This window comes from Dipodomys merriami, unplaced genomic scaffold (genome assembly GCF_024711535.1).
Source record: "Dipodomys merriami isolate MVZ:Mamm:240054 unplaced genomic scaffold, mDipMer1.0.p SCAF_32, whole genome shotgun sequence".
Taxonomy (NCBI): Eukaryota; Metazoa; Chordata; class Mammalia; order Rodentia; family Heteromyidae; genus Dipodomys; species Dipodomys merriami.
Genome location: NW_027204715.1, coordinates 8,794,333 through 8,812,958, shown reverse-complemented (window position 1 = coordinate 8,812,958; position 18,626 = coordinate 8,794,333). Strand labels below are relative to the sequence as shown.

The 18,626-nt window shown below is 41.3% G+C and overlaps 1 protein-coding gene across 1 annotated transcript in view; it reads left to right on the top strand.

Annotated features, from left to right (window-relative positions):
* The first annotated feature begins 10,861 nt into the window (after window positions 1-10,861).
* Window positions 10,862-18,626, top strand: part of Dnah5 (dynein axonemal heavy chain 5) — a 211,410-nt gene continuing 203,645 nt past the window's right edge. Inside the window, exon 1 of the mRNA XM_070042196.1 lies at window positions 10,862-10,918. Within this exon, the coding sequence (XP_069898297.1) occupies window positions 10,862-10,918 (57 nt within the window). The remainder of the gene's footprint in view (window positions 10,919-18,626) is intronic.

Sequence of the window (18,626 nt, the reverse complement as noted above, 5' to 3'; positions counted from 1 at the left end):
ATCCCAAGCTTGTTGAAAAATCAAAATTTCTGAAGGTGCAAGTAGTTTAGGTGGAAGGTCAAACTCAAGCCATTGGATATTCTTTGGGATTATAACTATAACCAAACTTCTAATGAAGAAGTATGGCTTTTCTGAGTGATGGATGGTCATGCCATGATTCCTTTTTGCTCCAAACGTGGAACAATTTGAATGAGCAATGTTAACGATGTGATATGGGAAGGTTCACTAGGAAGGGCTATAGGGTGAGGTGTCACTTGCCTGAGATAGAAGGGTTTTAGAGTTTGAGTTACAATTCTTTTGGCATAGTTGTATGTACATAATGTCACATCTTGGAGAAGAGACTGGAGTCATAATGCAAGGTTCGTTTATGCGTCTTATATCCCATATATAGACAGAAGGGAATTTTACATTATTTTAGTGCACCTGTATTTTTGCTATGACCTATCACGTGAGGTCAGGTGTGCCATTTCCTCCACATGGAAATGTAGGTCAGAAAGTGAAAAAAATTTGCATTTTGTTTTTTGTTTTAAATATAGTTTTGTTATTATTCAGGTGTTCACCCCTTCCTTCGTTTTCCCTCAGTATCTGCCCACAGGTTGCATAGTTCATTTCCCACACAGTGGATGCTGAGTAGCATGACTGTATTTGTTCACCTCTCCTCCCTCCCTTTCTGTGTCCCATCTTGCTCCCTCTAAAAAGAAAAAAAAAACCCAAAGCACAAGCAAACACCACTACCACTGCCATCACCCCACCCTCCACCCAAATTCTTTTCAATAATTAGTATTTTCTGAGGAGTTATGCCTTGGGCTTCCTCCCTTAAGGGTAATCTCCTGATCGTTTGTGTGCACAGAGTCCTATATAATTTATCTCATCCAGTTGTATTTTAGATCTAGCTTCCACCTATGAGAGAAAACATGCGCTGTTTGTTTTGCTGAGTTTGGCTTACCTCACTTAACATCATTTGTTCTAGGTTTATCCATTTCCCTGAAAATGACATAATAATATAATTTCTAAAGGATGAGTAGAATCCCATGGCATACACGCACCACACTTTATTAATCCACTCATCTGTGGTTGGACATCTGGGCTGTTAGGAATTTGATTTTGGAATCCAGGACATTTGGCCTATATAACCACAGTGCAAATGCACTTTGCTGGTTTGGGATGTTCATATCTGGAGGGGAAAAATCCCAATGAAAACCCAAAGGCAGGAAGTCATAAAGACTTATTATGGTAAATGCTGTGACCTTTCCCTATATTCATTCATTCACGGAACTTTGCGTGGTTAAATTTGGAAGAAGAATTTTACACGGTATAGGGAGCATCATTTGCTTAAGGTGTGGCAATCTGGAATGAAAATAATATTACAAAAAAAGAGGACTGCGCTATATTACTACAGGTGCAGTGGGACTTCCTTGGTAAAGCTATTGACCTTATTTCAGATGATACAACACCTCTCTCTCTCTCTCTCTGCTGAGGGCCAGGTTATAAGATAGTACACATAATATTCATATTAAGATAACATTGTGATGACTTTCCCATGGAAGTAAGGCTTCTGTTTGCTTCAGTCACGTCTGTTTTTCAGAGCTTGAAGGTCCCTGAAGGGTCACAGCACTACTTATCATCTCACACTAGCCATGGGCCAGCGTGGCCGTCTGTGTAGGAGTCATGATGAGAAGCATAGCTTCCCAAGCTAGCAGAAGTACTTCCACAGAGATGTGTGGAAGCACCATCAGGGAGGAGAGCAGGAGGAGAAAGGCATCCCTGGGATCGTTTCTCCTTTCCCCATCTCCAGTGCCTTCCGCGTGGGAAGTGTTAGGCACGACCATGGATTTAGCACCATGTGTCTCTCTCGTCCTCTGATCTACACCTGCACAACTGGCACACTCTGTTTGGGGTTTGCTTTATTCTAAATGCAACAGCTTTCTACAATTTCTCCTCCCTTTCTCTTCCTCTTCTGAGATTTAATGGATGAACCTTCCAGCAAATCTATGCATTTGTGAGAAGCTCTTGCTATTTAATTCCAATGCATGGAAATGTTGGCAAAACCAACAAGCCCTTACGTCACTTTGCTTGAAGCTTGTATAGTCGTCATTTTCTTTTGGAAATGTAGCTCAAAGAAGGGTGGTATCAATGTATGATTAGATCCTTGGTTTTCTTTTTTATTACATTAAAAATTAGATTAGGTTAAAAAAGACATTGGATGTTTTGGGTCTTGAATATATTTCATAGTTTTATCATGGAAAGGACAAATGGAAAAGTAAAAAACCAGAGATTTGATGACATTTCCTTAGGTAGTCTCCAAAATGTCCTCTATCTCTAGACTCTCATTTCTGTTAGTTATTATGATACCCAAGCTGGAAAACAGAAGCATCTTTAACAACTCTGTCTCTTTTCCTTTACTGATAATTTCTTTTCTTTTCTTTTCTTTTTTCTTCCCTTCCCTCCACCTCCTCTCCCTTCCCTTCTCCTCTCCTCTCTTCCCCTCCCCTCCTCTCCCTTCCTCTCCTCTCCTCTCCTTCCTTCCTCTGTCTCTCTCTATCTTTTCTTCCTTCTCCTTTCCTCTCCTCTCCCTTCCCCTTCTCTTCCCTTCCTTCCTCCCTCCTTCTCTCTCTGTCTTTTCTTCTCTCTCTTCCCCTTTCTTCTCTCCCCCCTCTCTCCCTCTTCTTCTGTTTTCTCTGTGCATTTTATATGGTGGTGGTGGTGTGTGTGTGTGGGGTAGTTAAGAGTTGCTTTATCTGTTCCTTTTCATTCTTTTACAGAAATAGCTTAGAGGTGACAAAATGTTAGACGGGGGAGAGAATCAGCCTCTTTTTACTTAGGCTGTCTGCTTGTTTCATTTCAGGGGGCTTGCATTGCCACTACTTTTATCTCATTTCTTTTTTTAAATATATATATATATATATATTTATTTATTGTAAAGATGCTGTACAGAGGGGTTACAGTTATGTAAGGTAATGAATACAATTCTTGTAGAGCATTGTTACCTACTCCTTTGTTTTTCCCCTATCATCCCTTCTCTCCCCACCTCCCCACCTCCTCCCTCCCTCACCCCCTCCGCCAAGTTGTAAAGTTCATTTTCAACGTTGTGTCTTACATACCCTCAGGATAGTCTCTTCCCACTGCACTCCTTTCCTCCCGCCTAGGGAGACTGGTGTAATTCTTCCTTATCGAGGCTTTCATCCATTTATTCTTCAAGGACTCCCTAATCCTGCAAGGGCCGACATCCACGTTCACCCTCCAGATACCTTTCAGAGATTAATCACAGAGTTTCCTCACAACTGCTGCATAATACAGGCTTTCCTGAATCCCAGTCCCTGTGTCTTGCGCTGGACAGTTCCACACATGTTATGCTCTGCCTCTGTGAGTCTTAGCGTGCTTCAATGCTTGCCCTAAATTCTCCCTTCTGAGGGAGGTTCTCCTTCATCATCAGAGCTCATCAAGCTGCATTTCCTCTGAACCCAGCCACCATCGGATGAAAGCCACTGTGCTGATCACCCCGAGAAGCCCACAGTCCGCCAACCCAGGGAGCTTTGTTTTCTCACAGTCTTATATTTAACTTCAATTAAAAAAGTTCTTTTCAATTTAAACACAGGTTTTCAAACACTTGTGCACCACTCCTGAGCATCTGTACAAAGATGCAATGAATCAGTGAAGGCATTTCTGAAACTTGTTCACATTTGGGGATTTTCCTCAAGCTGTTGACACCACTGTGCCAGTTTCAATGTTGGCATTTTTCTTCCTTTTCCCAGAAGGTGTCACTGAAGACTGTTAGAAAACAACCCAGGTACACATCCCTTCCTCAAGCGGACCTCCAGTGACTCATGGGTTGTCTATCAAGGTCCTTGCTACTCGAGGTGACAATAGGTCTGCACTAGCGCTGTCAATGGCCTATGTCATCAAGGACTCCTGACCCAAAGCATTTACAAGAGGGTCACAGACATGATCCCCAAGCTGGATGGGGCTGTAGCTCAGCACTTAGACCTTGCCTCCTATGTACTTGGAGACTCAGGGTTCAATCTTCAGGACAGGATTATAAAAATGTACCTGATTTCAATATGGTAAAAAGTGAAAAACATCAGTCAGGATGGATGAAATATGATACTTTCCCATTCCCCCCCCTCCAGCTCCTTTTTTTGTTTTTGCTACTTTTATACACTGTTCCACATATCCCCCCTGTTTACAAGATAAACTATGTTTAGCTTGTAATAATGGATTTAGATTTTGACTATATGTTTCATTCTGTTGGGTCTCAGTAAGACGTTCTTAGAGGGGGAAATCCATAAAATGTGGGACATGAGACACAGTCAGACATGAAAAGCGAGCCAGGTGCCCATGGCTTACAACTGTAATCCAAGCTACTCTGGAGGTTAAGGTCTTGAAGATGGAGGTTCAAAGCTAGTCTGTGCAGAAGACTAGGCTCAAGTGGCATAGGCTAGTGTGAGCAAGATAGCTTAGAGAGAATAAGATGTCCTGAGTTCAAGTTCCAGAACTGGCACACGAAAGCAAGCAAGCAAGCAAGAAGGAAGGGAGGGAAGGAAAAAAGAAAGGAAAAGAAATAGAAAGCTCAAAATCAGAACTTCCATGAGCTCTACCTAGAAGCACAACAAATCAAAGAAAGGGTGGACAAATGGGATTGCATGAAGCTGCAGAGCTTCTGCATGGCAAAGGACATAGCTAGCAAGATCAATAGAAAGCCCACGGATTGGGAGAAGATCTTCACTAGCCATAAAACGGACAAGGGTCTCACATCTAAAATATACCTGGAACTCAAAAAATTAAATCCCCCAACAACAAATCTTCAAAGAAACAACTGCCCAATAAATAAGTGGGCTACAGACTTAAAGAGAAACTTCTCTGAAGAGGAAAGAAGGATGGCCAATAGACACATGAAGAAATGCTCAACCTCCCTAGCCATAAAAGAAATGCAAATCAAAACAACATTGAGATACCACCTCACCCCAGTTAGAATGGCTATAAATAAGAGCTCGAATAACAACAGATGCTGGAGGGAGGGGATGTGGACAGAAGGGAGCCCTACTGCATTGTTGGGTGGAGTGTAAACTTGCTCAACCACTTTGGAAAATAGTATGGAGGTTCCTCAAAAGACTCCACATAGAGCTCCCCTATGACCCAGCAATCCCACTTTTGGGCATTTACCTGAATTATCACAAACAAGACCATACTAAAGCTACCAGCACAACTATGTTTATTGCAGCATTATTTACCATAGTTAAGATATGGAACCAACCCAGATGCCTCTCAGTAGATGATGGATCAAGAAAATGTGGTATATATACACAATGGAATTCTATGCCTCCATCAGAAAGAATGACATTGCCCCATTTGTTAGAAATGGAAAGACTTGGAAAAAATGATATTAAGTGAAGTAAGCCAGGCCCAAAGAAACATAGGTCCCATGGTTTCCCTTATTTGCAATAATTAGTTTATATCTGAGACAAGCAGGAAAGGTCAGATAAGATGATGAACCCCAAGATAAGGACATGTGTTTTTTTTCTTTCTTGCTGTTGTTTCTAACATATTTATAAGGTACCACATGATTTTTTTGTTGCTTTGTATGTACCTCCCCCACGGTATAACCTCAGTTTTCACTGTATTTGATGTTGGTATAGTTTGGGGAGGGGAAGGGAAAAATTGTTTAAATAGGGATACAGGTTGACCCATTGCAACAATGAGATGTACAAGATGCTATGTCGAAAAACGAACTTTACAATTTAGGTGAAGGGGGAGGGGGGAATGTAGTTGTGGAGATGGGAGGGAAGGGATGGTAGGGGAAAATCAGAGGAGGAGGCAGCAATGTCTGATAAGAAATGTACTCATTTCCTTGCTCATGTGATTGTAGCCCCTCTGTACAGTATTTTCACAACAAAAAACTTATTAAAAAAAGAACTTCCATGAGCTCTAGACTAGAATTTTCAGGTTAGGTTAAGACCATTCCTTGGAAATTCATTCCCTGTATTAATATTGCCACTAATTGTAGTAACAACTCTTATAAATTAAAATGTGTCAAAAATGGGCCCTTGATGTTACAGTAGCTTTATTTGTACTTAAATCACCACTCATGTATTAGATGGATGGTCTTATTTATAATACACAGCTTTGGAAACAAAAGCTCTGATGTTGCACAGCTGGAAGAGGACAGATTTGAGATTTAAACCCAGGTCTGTCTTACCCAGTGGTTGCATGTTTCCATCAATCCACACAGGGAAGGAGTTACAGATGGGGCTTCAAGGTCTAACATAGTAATCCATTGTTAGAGATCAGTTCACTTTGGAATGTGAGCATAAAATTGTTATAGTTCAGAACACATGTTCTAGTATAGTAAAACTTATTCTTGTATGTGTGGAGCCATCACAATTTGTAATTCCATTTTGTTTATAATTATGCATTATTTATGTTCTATTTGTTATTATCAGACCCCAGTGAGGGCAGAGAATCACCTTTTTTTGATTCTGAGATGTGTTTTTTCACAATTTAATATTTGTGAACTCAGAACTGCATCTTAAGATTGATGTTGTGTTTAAATCTAATTAGCATCATTACAAGTTTTTTTTGAGTTTTGCATAAAATAATTATATAGTTTACAGTTAGTATTGTGAAATGCTTGACCCAGTGTCTGTTTTTATTAGCTATTCTGTAGTTTATGAAGTTTATGGCCCAGTGTCTGCTCCAATTTGTTGAATGAGTAAATGAGTGAACGAATGAATGAATAAAAGTAGGACTTTACACTTACCTTCATCCTTTCTGGTTGGCCCACTTGCCCACTCTTGTGTTCCATGATTCCTGACTTAGAATTTGTGTGTGGCCAGCATTTTCAGTTTGGAAGGGTGATTGTCATACAGGTGGGCCTGAACAACTCTCTAGCCCAAGAGCTCTTATGGGAAGATCCTGCTGACTGAAGCCATGGCCTGGGAGTGACTATTTATAGACAAACTTTCCCAGCTTTCCAACTGAGCTCGGTGACTCTTCTCCAGCCAGCAGAAATTGACTTTCTTTGAGGCAGAAATGGAAAATAGAGTAGGTAGCAATTGTAGGCTAGGCTCATGCTATGCTTTTGTCTGTGTTGATGACAATGGCTCTCAGGGAACCACTCAGGGATCTTCGAGGAGATTCTTTAAGACACCTGCTGCTGCTACCTCGAACACAGGGGTGCAATTCAGCCACAGAGGCTGGAAGATTTTGCAGTTTGCTGGAAAGACTCAAGAGAGTTGTAAGCGAGCCTGCCAAACTCAGAATGATTGCCATTAGCCACGTGTGGCTGTCTTTTGGAGAGCTATGCTGTTCACAGATGCTCCTGAAGTAGCATGGTGCCTGCAGTGTCAAGGGGGAGCGTGGGCTTAAATGTAGCTAACGAAAGATAAGAGGTGATGTGAGGAATCCTAACATCTCTCCCGAGGGTCACAGGTTTATTATTATTTCATTGTCTTTTACTATCCTTAAGTAGTCATACAAAGGGGATTCCTATTCAACACGTCAGTTTATGTGTACGACATGCATCTTGCTCTATGTCACTCCTTCCATCATTCTTCCTCATCCCTCTCAACCTCACCCCCCCTTCAATTTTCTTAATTTTGTAGGACGTACATTGAGTGTTATCATTGCATTCTCCCCCTGCTTCTTCTCTTCATTTGTCTGTACCCCTTCCCTTGAATGCACCCCCCCCACCTCATTTTTCAAATGCCAGTTTCCTGGTATTCATTTTGTGGGACTTTTGCATTAGTCTTCTAAGGAATTAAACCATTTGAATTCTCCTCTGCATATACCAGACTTTGGCTAATACATTTGTGTACCCTTGCATATAAACCCATATGTGTTTATTTGTATATTCATAAATTAGATCTAGTTTCCACATGTAAGAGAAAACATGCATCCTTTGTCTCTGGAAGGCAGTACTCAGAGGCAAGTTTATAGCTCTGGGTTCCTACATCAACAAATTGGAGAGGTCTGAAACCAACAATTTAACAAGACACCTGAAGCTCCTTGAAAAAGAGCAACAAGCGAAACCCCAATCCAGTAGACAGAAACAAACAAATTAAAATTAAATCAGAATTAAATGAATCAGAGTCCAAAAAAAAACCATAGAAAGAAGCAACAAAACGAAGAGTTGGTTCTTCGAAAAAATTAACAAAATTGACAGATCCTTAGCAAATCTTATCAGAAAAAGAAGAGAACACATCGAAATAAATAAACTCAGAGATGAGAATGGAAACATCATCACAGAAACAACCAAGATTCAAAACATTATAAGGGAACACTTCTCAAACCTTTATGCTAATAAGTGAGAATCTGGAAGAAATGGATGAATTTCTACCAAATATTGACATGCCAAACCTAAACCATGATGATTTAAACCAACTTAACAGACCCATATCAAGCATCAAAATAGAAACAGCAATAAGAGACCTCCCACCCAAGAAAAGCCCAGGACCGGATGGATTTACAGCTGAATTCTACAAGGCCTTCAAAGCAGAACTCACACCAATACTCCTACAACTCCTCAATGAAATTGAAAGTGAAAGTTCACTACCAAACTCTCTTTATGAAGCCATCATAACCCTCATCCCAAAACCAGGCAGGGACTCATTAAAGAATGGTTTGCCTTTCTTAAATCACAGTTTTTTTTCAGGTCTATCCATTTCTTTACAAATAATGTAATATCATTCTTCTAAGTGTAGAGGTAAAATTCCATTGTTTTGTGCTGCTACTAGAACTTGAAGTGAGGATGTAGGTGCTTTCTTTTAGCTTTTTTTTTTCTTTTTGCTTATGTAGTGCTGAGGAATCGAACCCAGGGCCTCAGGCATGCAAGGCAAGCGCTCTACCACTGAGCCACCTTCCCAGCCCCTCTTTTAGCTTTTTAACTCAAGACTAGTGCTCTACCACTTGAGACACAGCTCTTGCTTCTTGGTGGTTAATTGGAGATAAGAGTATCAGACTTTTTTCCCTGGGCTGGTTTTGAACTGTGATCTTCAGATCTCAGCTTCCTGAGTAGCTAGGATTACAGGTGTGAGTTACCAGTACCTTGCAGGATCACCTGTTATTGGATTCTGGGGTCTGACCTTAGCTTCTGAACAGGGATGATCAGACCATCCTGCCATTCTGACACCCTTTCCACACCATCCTGAGGAGAGGCCTCTGTGCTATCTGTACCTGTGGTGACCATTTACAGTTAGAACAGAGGTTGATTTTTAAAATATCTTGGGTCTTGGCTGTAGCTTAGTGGTAGAGCATATGCTAAGTATACATAAGGCCTTGGATGAAATCCTCATCATCAATACTAAACCCCCAAACACCTATATACACACACACATGCACACCCTTCACCTCAATGAAGGTCATACCCCAAAATGTGCAATTCTGGACTCCAAACAGAGAGCAACTATGGGCAGAAATTGCAGGGCAGGGCTTTCTTTAAAGTTCTCTCTTCTCCTTCCAAGTCAGCTCCTCAGCACAGATTCATTTTCTGTGAGTCCTTTCCCCAGAGAGCTCATCAATGGAGGTGTGAAGGTGTGATGTGTGTGGGGACTGATGCATGAACACACACACATGCACACACACACACACACGTGAAAGAAAGTCCAGAGCTGGTTTCTCTCTCCCTTTGAGAGTACCCATATCTCTTTGAGTGTGCTCCTGACTGCCTTCTTGTCTGTCTACTTGCCTGCTTGCTTACTCACTCCGTAAAGCTCTGCCAAGTTTTCTTACCATAAAAAAGAGAAAGTCCAGAGCTGATAATTGTACTAATTCTCAAATAATATTGAGGCCTAAATGCTGTCTTTCTATTAAGACTACATGTGGTGGCCACACCTGGCATTGGTTTTGAACTGGCAAATCTCCCACATTCAGATACCAGACAAGCACCTTGGCTTTGTCAGTTTCTGGCGAGGGTGACTAGCAGGATATCACTGCCCTAATCATCCTTGGATGATCAGATAGAATTTGGGTCTTTGGACTTTGAAATCTCAGGACTAAATCCCAGATTCCACACTCAACCTTTAATGTTCTCCCTTTTGCCCATCCTGACAGGAAAAGTCCTAGGAGAGAGACCGTGGAGCCCTGGGCAGTGTCGGCTCATCTTTGTCCTTACAGAGATGGTGATCAAGATGTTTAGTCACATAGACTTAATTGCCTTGGCCTCTGTGTGTGTGCAACTGTATGAACACAAGTAATTTATGGACATAGTTTGCTATTTGCATATGAAATAGGCTGTTTGTTCTTCACCAGGGAAGAAAATATCTCCTTTGGGTCACAATTAGCCTGTCTGGCAATTAGTCACAATTAGTCACAATGCTGGCAGTTAATTGTGCACACAAAGTTGTTTAGACCAAGTAAAACTGAATTTCCTGAGCAATATATTCAAAGCTGTGGCTTTCTATTGTGATACGGTTTCAAGTTTCTCACTCTTCAAAGAAATGATTTAAGTATCTCTGTTGACTGAAAGCTTATTGTTGGGCAGTGTATAGAACTAAGTGCACATCAAAAGTTATGGTGCAATGGGTCAATGAAAGGGCTTTGATTGTTAGCTAAACATGATTAAAGATTGAGGTTAAACTGTATAGCAGGTAAACAATATTACCCTAACAACAAGAAGCTTTGGAACAGAAGACAGGCCCCAGGCCAGAAGCTCCAGAAGGAAGCTGAGTGGCACAGGCAGAATTCTCAGATTCACTCTGTCAGCGTGGTGAGAAATACACTCAATGAGGAACAGAAAAAGAGTGACTTTCTAGCTTACAAGGGACTTGTGTGTGAGAGTCTATTGGCTGGTCAGTAGGTTTCCAGAAGTTAGAAGAACGTTCTGGAAGCATTGACGCTGGCCTGTCCATCAGCCGTGCAGCTTGCTGTGATGTTCAGGATTGGCAGGAGGCAGCTGTGGAAGCAGAGTGTCAGCCGGGTTTTAACGGTAAGCAGCTAGTGTCTGTTCTTGGACCACGCAGGTGCATTTCTGATTTGCATCCTTGGTATTTCTAATTTTGGGTGGGCAAAGGCCTAAAAATAAAATCAGAGTTACCCAGTGGTAAGTCTATAAAAACCAGGCTTACTTCCTAACTGTGTGGTATGTAAGCTTACATGTCTATATTGTGGGTAAAGACAGATTTGTAGCCTTTGGCTTTTCTGCACAGTGCTATCTAATTCACAATCACATGTAGAAATTCAAGCAGTATCTTTTTTTAAAGATCTTTAAGTCACTGTACAAAGGGTTTTTAGTTCAACATGTTAGTTTGTGGGTACAGTGCATCTGGATCAATGTCACCCCTTTCTTCATTCTCCTCCATTTCTCCCAATCCCACCATCCCCTCCCAATCCCACCATCCCCATTTTTGCACATATACATTGACTATTATGACTGTATTTGTCTCCCTTCCCCCTCCATTTGCCTGGCCCCTCCACTTGATTTCACCCTCCATCCCAACACATGTTCCTAAATGCCTCATGGCATTCAGTTTGTTAAATGGTAAGTTAGCTGTTCAAAGGAGTTGTACCACTGGATTCTTTTCTTGCATTATCTTTTGGAAAGATGCTTTCCTGAGGCTAAAAACACATTAATTATAGTCTGGCCAATATATTCTTTCAGATCTGTAAAGGATTGTTGGAAATTGGAAGTAGTTAAGGCAGAGTCTAGGCTGAAAAGTTTTTAGGGTCTTTGAACCTCTCATCCCTCATTCTGTATGTTGGGAAACAAGGTCATGGTTGGTTGAGAGGCAAGGCTATGCCTTTGGAGCCACCATTAAGAATGGAGTATGGGTCCAGGGCCACTTCAGCAGCCCTGTCTCCTACAAATGCAGAGAGAGAGCAGCACAACGTCTCCACTGCAAGTTAGAGATTTCGAGAGAAAATGGTCTTACTTTTTCACCCTAGCCCATAATTCCTTTTGAGCTTGACCAAAGATCTTGCTTTTGGTTTCAGAGAGGGGGGGGAGAGTGAGAGAGGGAGAGAGGGAGAGAGAGAGGGAGAGACAGAGACAGAGACAGAGAGACAGAGACAGAGACAGAGAGACAAAAACAGAAAGAGAGACAGAAACAGTGAGAGAGACAGAGAGAGAATGCTCCGTAATTTCTGAGCACTCCACCTCCTGCCTCCCTCATTTCTCCAAGCCCTGAGATGCTGATGTGTCCTCTTTAGGGAACATCTTCCAGCCAAGCCCTTGGTTCCTTTGCCAGCAACAATTCTTCATCCTTGAAGGCCAGGTGCAACTTCTGCCTCCTCTGAGAAGCTTCTTCTGCGACTTCAGAGGGAAGCAAGAGCTTCCTTCCTCGTACCCTCAGCACTTAGTCTGGCTTTGATGGAAGGAACCCTGCTGTTGCACACCTGCAGTGAAATGATATTTGTCTACAATTTCTTTCTCTCTAGCGCATCTGTTCTAGAGGGTAGGAATATATCTTCTCCATTTAAAACATTTTATTTTATTTTTTAGTAGTACTGGGGTTTGAACTCAGGATTGGAATTGTTTGTCTTAGTAGCTCAGTTGGCACTCTACTGCTTGAGCCATAACACCAGTCTGGGTTTTTGCTGACTGTTTGGAGATAGAGTCTTATGGACAGTTCTGCTAGAGCTGGCTTTTAACTTCAATCTTCCAGGGTTTAGCCACCTGAGTAGCTAGTGTTACAGGCATGAGCCACCAGTGTGTGGCTGACATTTAATTTCTAATTGACAGACAATTATATATATTTGCTGAGGTGAACATGATGTTCAGTATATGTGGATATTAAGGAAGGAGCAAATCAGTCTAATTTAGTGTGTTAATCCCATCATACACTCATCAGTTCTTTGCAACAATCTTTCTTCCTATGCAGCTTTCCTTTAACATAAAATACACATTAATATATATGCTTGTGGAATAAATGTCGTGAACTAAACTTTTCACATATCTGAAATTTTCCTTGCTTTTCATTACAGGGTGTAAAATAGCAATTGTAATTCTGAGGTATAATTAATAAATTAGATTCTTCTAATTTAAGCTACCTTTCAAGAATCAAGTTTTTGGAGGTTTCATTTATGTGTTTTGAATGCTAGTTCTAGTCACTCCACTGAGGCATGACAATAAAAGAATTACCTTGATAATGTTGCAGTATATTAAATTAATATTCATTTTCTAGTTAGTGCACTGACATATTATTGTTAAATAATAACTTGGTGACCTGAAATAAACGGGTTCTAAAGCTGCTCATAAAAACTACAATCCTGAGCTTACTGAAGTTTGATCTGGAACCATTACTACAATAATGCTATATTTTAATTATGTTACAGTAGTATAATAATTGGCTTTATCCACAAGTATTTATGCCAGTAACAGCCTAATTTACCATAAGCTCTATGAGTTTAAAAAAGGCAAGACATTCCTTTTTTGCCTTGTAAAACCAACCCAAATGTTTTTCAAGAAAAAAACAAAAAACACAAATGAAAGAATCCTGTATATATTTATTCACTTATTTACAAAATACAGTCCAGATCTGATGATTGCCTTCTTTCTGCATAGTCCTAGGTTACAATTAGAATGGGCCTGGTCTTCAGGCTTGATGATTCTCTCTTTCTTTTCCTTGCCTAATAGAGAGTTTATTCATTTGTCTTGGTTCCCTAACTTGAAACTGAAACACATTTTTGTTGAATTCAAGAAATAGGAACAACTTGAAAAATACACGATGTTCCTTTTGATTGTTAACTTCATCCGTTGGAGTCCAGATGGTTAATGCTGCTTGTGTTTATGCTGGAGAAGGTGGCTTGCTCCCAGGGGTCTATAAACAGTCCTTCTTATTTGGGGAGAGGCTGTGGGGGAGCAGAGCACCTCCCCCAGGCGGCACACCTCTTTCCCTGTGGACAGACACTGCGGGGGGCCAGCCCTTGTTTCCAGGAGGGTGTGCAGGGAGTCCACGACACAAAAGGCCTTTGCTCTCCGATGTCTTTTGAAAGCTGAAAGGCTGTCTGTTTTGTTATTCTCTGGCAGAATGGGTAAATCTGTTCCAGTATTCTCTGTTACTCAGGCCCAGACTTGTTTGGGCTGAGGAGTAAGCTATTTCCTCGGGGCTGCGGAAGACAAATGACTTTCAGGATTTAATTGGGAAGTGGGTAGGGGATGAACAAGTGGGTATCTTGACCCTGAACAAGTGAATGCCCAAAGCTCCTCACATTATAGTTGTGCAAAAGATAGACTATGGAGACTGTCTCTCAATGCAATATCAACCCGCTCCACAGCGATCCTGACCTGTGGTACTCACCAACACCTTCACACCCTGAGTCCTTTAAACAGGCCACCCATTAACGTGCCTGAGGGGGGGCCTGGGCCATGTCAGGATCCACCAAGTCTCACTTCAAGTTCAGAAATTCGAACTCTAAGTTAGAATTTGGATGATGGAAAGTGGGGAAAAGGGAGGTTGTGGTAATGGGGATCCCCTCCAACAGGTTTTGGGTTGGTTTGGGTGAAAAGTTTACACCTACTGAACAGTAAAGAGAGACTTTTATTTGTCTGGGAAGACAGACAGAGAAGGCAGTGAATAAATGAGATTAAGAGCGGCTTGAAAACCCCAGTGAAAACAGACAGGATTCCAAAGCTTGTTGGGCAGGAAATTGGCCCTTCTCTGTGTAAGTGTTTCTCTTGGTGATGGAGGGGGAGGGCGGCTCTGCTCAACAAAGGAGGGCATCGGCAGGCATCTGTAGGAGGAGATGAGCCAGTCTGCAGTCTCTTCTCTTCAGGTACCCACTTCACTGAAGAGCTCTTAATTCAGGAAGGAAGCTCAGCACTGCCTTAGCAGCTGTGGCCCTTTATCTGGAGAAAGGAGAGCAGAGTAAGAAAGGGCAAGATGAAAACTGCAGTTCAAGGTGCAGAGTTTCTCACCTATGGTCCTCCCAGCCAATCACAGAGCACATGATGAGTGAAGAGTCCTCCCAGCCAATCACAGAGCACATGATGAGTGAAGAGTCCTCCCAGCCAATCACAGAGCACATGAGGAGTGAAGAGTCCTCCCAGCCAATCATAGAACACATCAGGAATGAAGAGCCAATCACAGAGAACTTTCAGATGGGACAGGGAGCATCTTGGAGTGTTGCCAGAGGTCGTGTACCTTGTGGTTTAAAAGGAAAAAGCTAGAAGGCAAAGAGGGAGGTAGAAATGAGCAAGACAACCACTTCCCTCAGTGTCTATAATTTAAATGTGATGTCAGCTCAGCAGGGTAGTTATTATGCTGCAAATGTATGTGTGTGTGAGACAGATTGAGTTCCCCAAAGCATAGCAGAACTGAGGATCTATTGGCTGAATTCTGTTTCACAATTATGGATGCATATTGATCTGTGCTAATATATTTGGCTCTTATTTGGGTGTGCTTTGTAATGAATCACTTGGTTAATTTACCCATTGACTCTTTCCCATAGAGGTGAGAAGGTGGGGTGTCACACTCTAATTTCTCACCCCTGTGTCATCACCAGAAAATATGTCTATAACAAAAGACATGTTATTACTGGAAATTCAGTGCAGCCAATCAACCTGGATCCTTGCATGTGGATGAGAAGAATTCAGTGAAAGTGATAGAGAAAAGTTTTATTAGGAAAGTCATATGGCAGAGAAAGCGATCGTGCAGCATAATAGGTGAAGATGGCACGCTAGTTCATCTTCAGTCATCTTCTGAGTTCAGACACAAGCATGAAGGTTCAGTAGAGGAACAGCTAGGGGTAGGGAACAAAACTATGCACACTTAAGAGTCCTGATTACAGATTTTTTTTTTTTGAGAGAAGATCTTACTACATATCCCAGGGTGGTTTAACTCAAAGTCCTCCTGCTTCTGTTTCCTGAGTAATGGGCTCACGGTTGTATGGCACCACACTTGACATTGTTTGCCCTCTTTCGGCCTTCTGTCTCTGAGTGTTCACATGTTTCAAAGGCCAGTAGGAGAAGTCAACTTAAGATAACTGGTTTCCAGACTGTTTGCCAATGTCTCTGAGCACAAGGAAGCTGCATGGTGAAGCTTATAGACTAATATTTCACAGAGCTAACCACCATTTATTTGGATTTATTTACTTCTTTGTGTTAGTGAAAGGCAAACCCTCTCATGCTAGGACATCTTACTAAGTCATTGCAAGCTGAGACTAATTACTGATCAAGGCACCAGGCGTGACTTTGTGTGAATTGTCTTTAGGAGACTGAACAGTTCAAGAAAGAACATATTCAACTTCACATGCTTTTAAAAATAGCTTTTGAAACTTTTATTTAAAAAATGCTCATCATTCTTTTTTTGTATACATAAAATTGCTTTGGAAGATATTTTCCTCTGTGACAGTTAAGTAAAAAATAGAATAATTATTGTTCTGTTTTAGGGACCTATCTCTTTCTTCCTACATTACAATATATATATTTCTTCATCTGGAATCTCATAAAATCAGGTCATGGATTGTATGGAATGTATTGGATGGGAGAATCTTATTTAAGTTTCTTCTTTGGAAGCCTGTAGGTATTTTTTTCCCCATCTTGAATCTTCCACTTCTCTACTTCTTTTATTTATTTTCTGGCCACTGAGCCTTTGCTGCATGTTTTGTTTTGGGTTGACCTCTGTGGTCTGAAGCTGTTACAGACATTTGCTACAAACTCAGAGATATCACTTGAGAACAATGTTGTATGTCTCCCGGCCAGGAAGGTAGAAAACAGTTCAAAACAACAAGGCATCTTTCAGGTTTTAGTGACATTTGGAAATGAACTTCCATTTTCTTCTGTCTGACTTTATGGTGTGTGACTTAGTGTCAAGACCTTTTTAGAAAAATGGCAAGAATATTGGTAGAGTTTAGACTTTGTGTCAAGACCTTTTTAGAAAAATGGCAAGAATATTGGTATTTTTTTAAAAAAACCAAAACCTCGACCTCTTCCTCACCTAAACTGTCTCTCAGGTAGTTCTTCAAGTTCAGAGAACTAATTGTAAATTGAATAAGAATAGCAATGGTCTTTCTTTCTCTTCCTCCTTCCCTTTCCTTTGTCCCTTCTCCCTCTCCCTCTCCTTTCCTTCTTCCTCTCCTCTCCTCTCCTCTCCTCTCCTTCCTTCCTTCCTTCCTTCCTTCCTTCCTTCCTCCCTCTCTTTCTTTCTCTTTTGTTTTCTTCTTTCTTGCTTTCTTTCTTTCTTTCTGTCTTTCTTTCTTTCTTTCTTTCTTTCCCTTTCTTTTTTTCCTTCTTTCCTTCTTTCCCCTCCCTTCCCTTTCTCTACTTTCCCCTCCTCTTTCCAGGTTGTGCTCTGTGAATATTCACATTACGGTTTTTACATCAGCAGTACTGTTATGTGTTGCACATATGGCTATACTGTGTCATATCAGTGGCTCTTGATGGCATGTGATTTTATCCCTCAATGTTGGCAGTCTGGAGACACTTTCTGCTCTCATAGCTCACTGGTGGGGAGCTGTGGGCATCTATAAAGTAGATACCAAATGCTGTTGCCACGCCCAGGATGAGCCCTGCCCTCTAACATCAGTTGTGCTAGAATGAGAAGCTGAATGTCTACCTGTATTCAATGCATTTCTTCTTATTCGCCTGTGCTCTGCCCCTCTGTATCCAGAATATCCAAGAGCTCAGTGCATGAGTGCTGTTCCCAGTCCCTGGGAATGCTACTCCCATCCCCGGACTGCCTCCACTCTCTGTACAGCTGTCACGGAGGGGTTTTCCAGCACTGCACAGAGTTCAGCATCTGTCTCTCCTGATTTGAAACTCACCAGTGATTCTCTGGGGACTCCAGAGAATATTCATGATTTCTAATGTGTTCCTGCCCCAATCTTTTATAATCAGATTTTGTTCCCATTTCCCACAGTGATTTCCTAGTCTTTTCTTTCAGAGTGTCTTCTGCTATTTTCCCAGGCCTCTCACCTTTGTGCACAGATGTGCAGAAGTCCTGGAAGCATGGCCAACACTCTTCCAACTGTAGGCTTAAACCCCCTCTGCTGAAGGCTTTCTCTGTCTCCTTTGTGCCAGTCCTGGTCTCAAGGCCTGGGTGTTTTCCTTTAGTTTTTTTTGTTTTTGTTTTTGTTTTTGTTCAAAGCTAACCACTCTCACTTGAACTATAGCTCCACTTCCAGCTTTTTGCTGGTGAACTGGAGATAAGAGTCTCATGGACTTTCCTGCTTGGGCTGGTTTTAAAAACCAGTCCTCAGATCTCAGCCTGTGTGTTCTATTGGCACCTAGCTTGAAAGCTCTCCTCTTAGTCCTATTGCCACCTCTCTCCAATCATGGATGAGATGGGAGGTCCTCTCTTTCACTCCTTCTCTGAAGAGGAGGACTGGGGGCCAATATGTCTGATCCTCCTATGGCAACTTTTATGCCATCCTGTTGTTTTTACAGCTGTAAGCTTTTTTTTTTTTTAATGTTAGTGGGTTGTAGTTACCACAAACTCTGGCATATATTTAGGGTTCAATAAAAGTTTGTTTGTTAAGTATGTAACTGTAAATTATGATTTGAATGTGTTAGAATGTAAAATGTGTTAATTAGCTTGATTTTGGTAATAATTTTACTATATATAAAAACATTTTATACCATAAATAAATAGATAAAATTTCTTATTAATTATACCCCAGTGTTAATAGTTAATATTTTATTTATTTATTTACTTATTTTTTTATGCCAGTCCTGGGGCCTTGAACACAGAGCCTAGGTG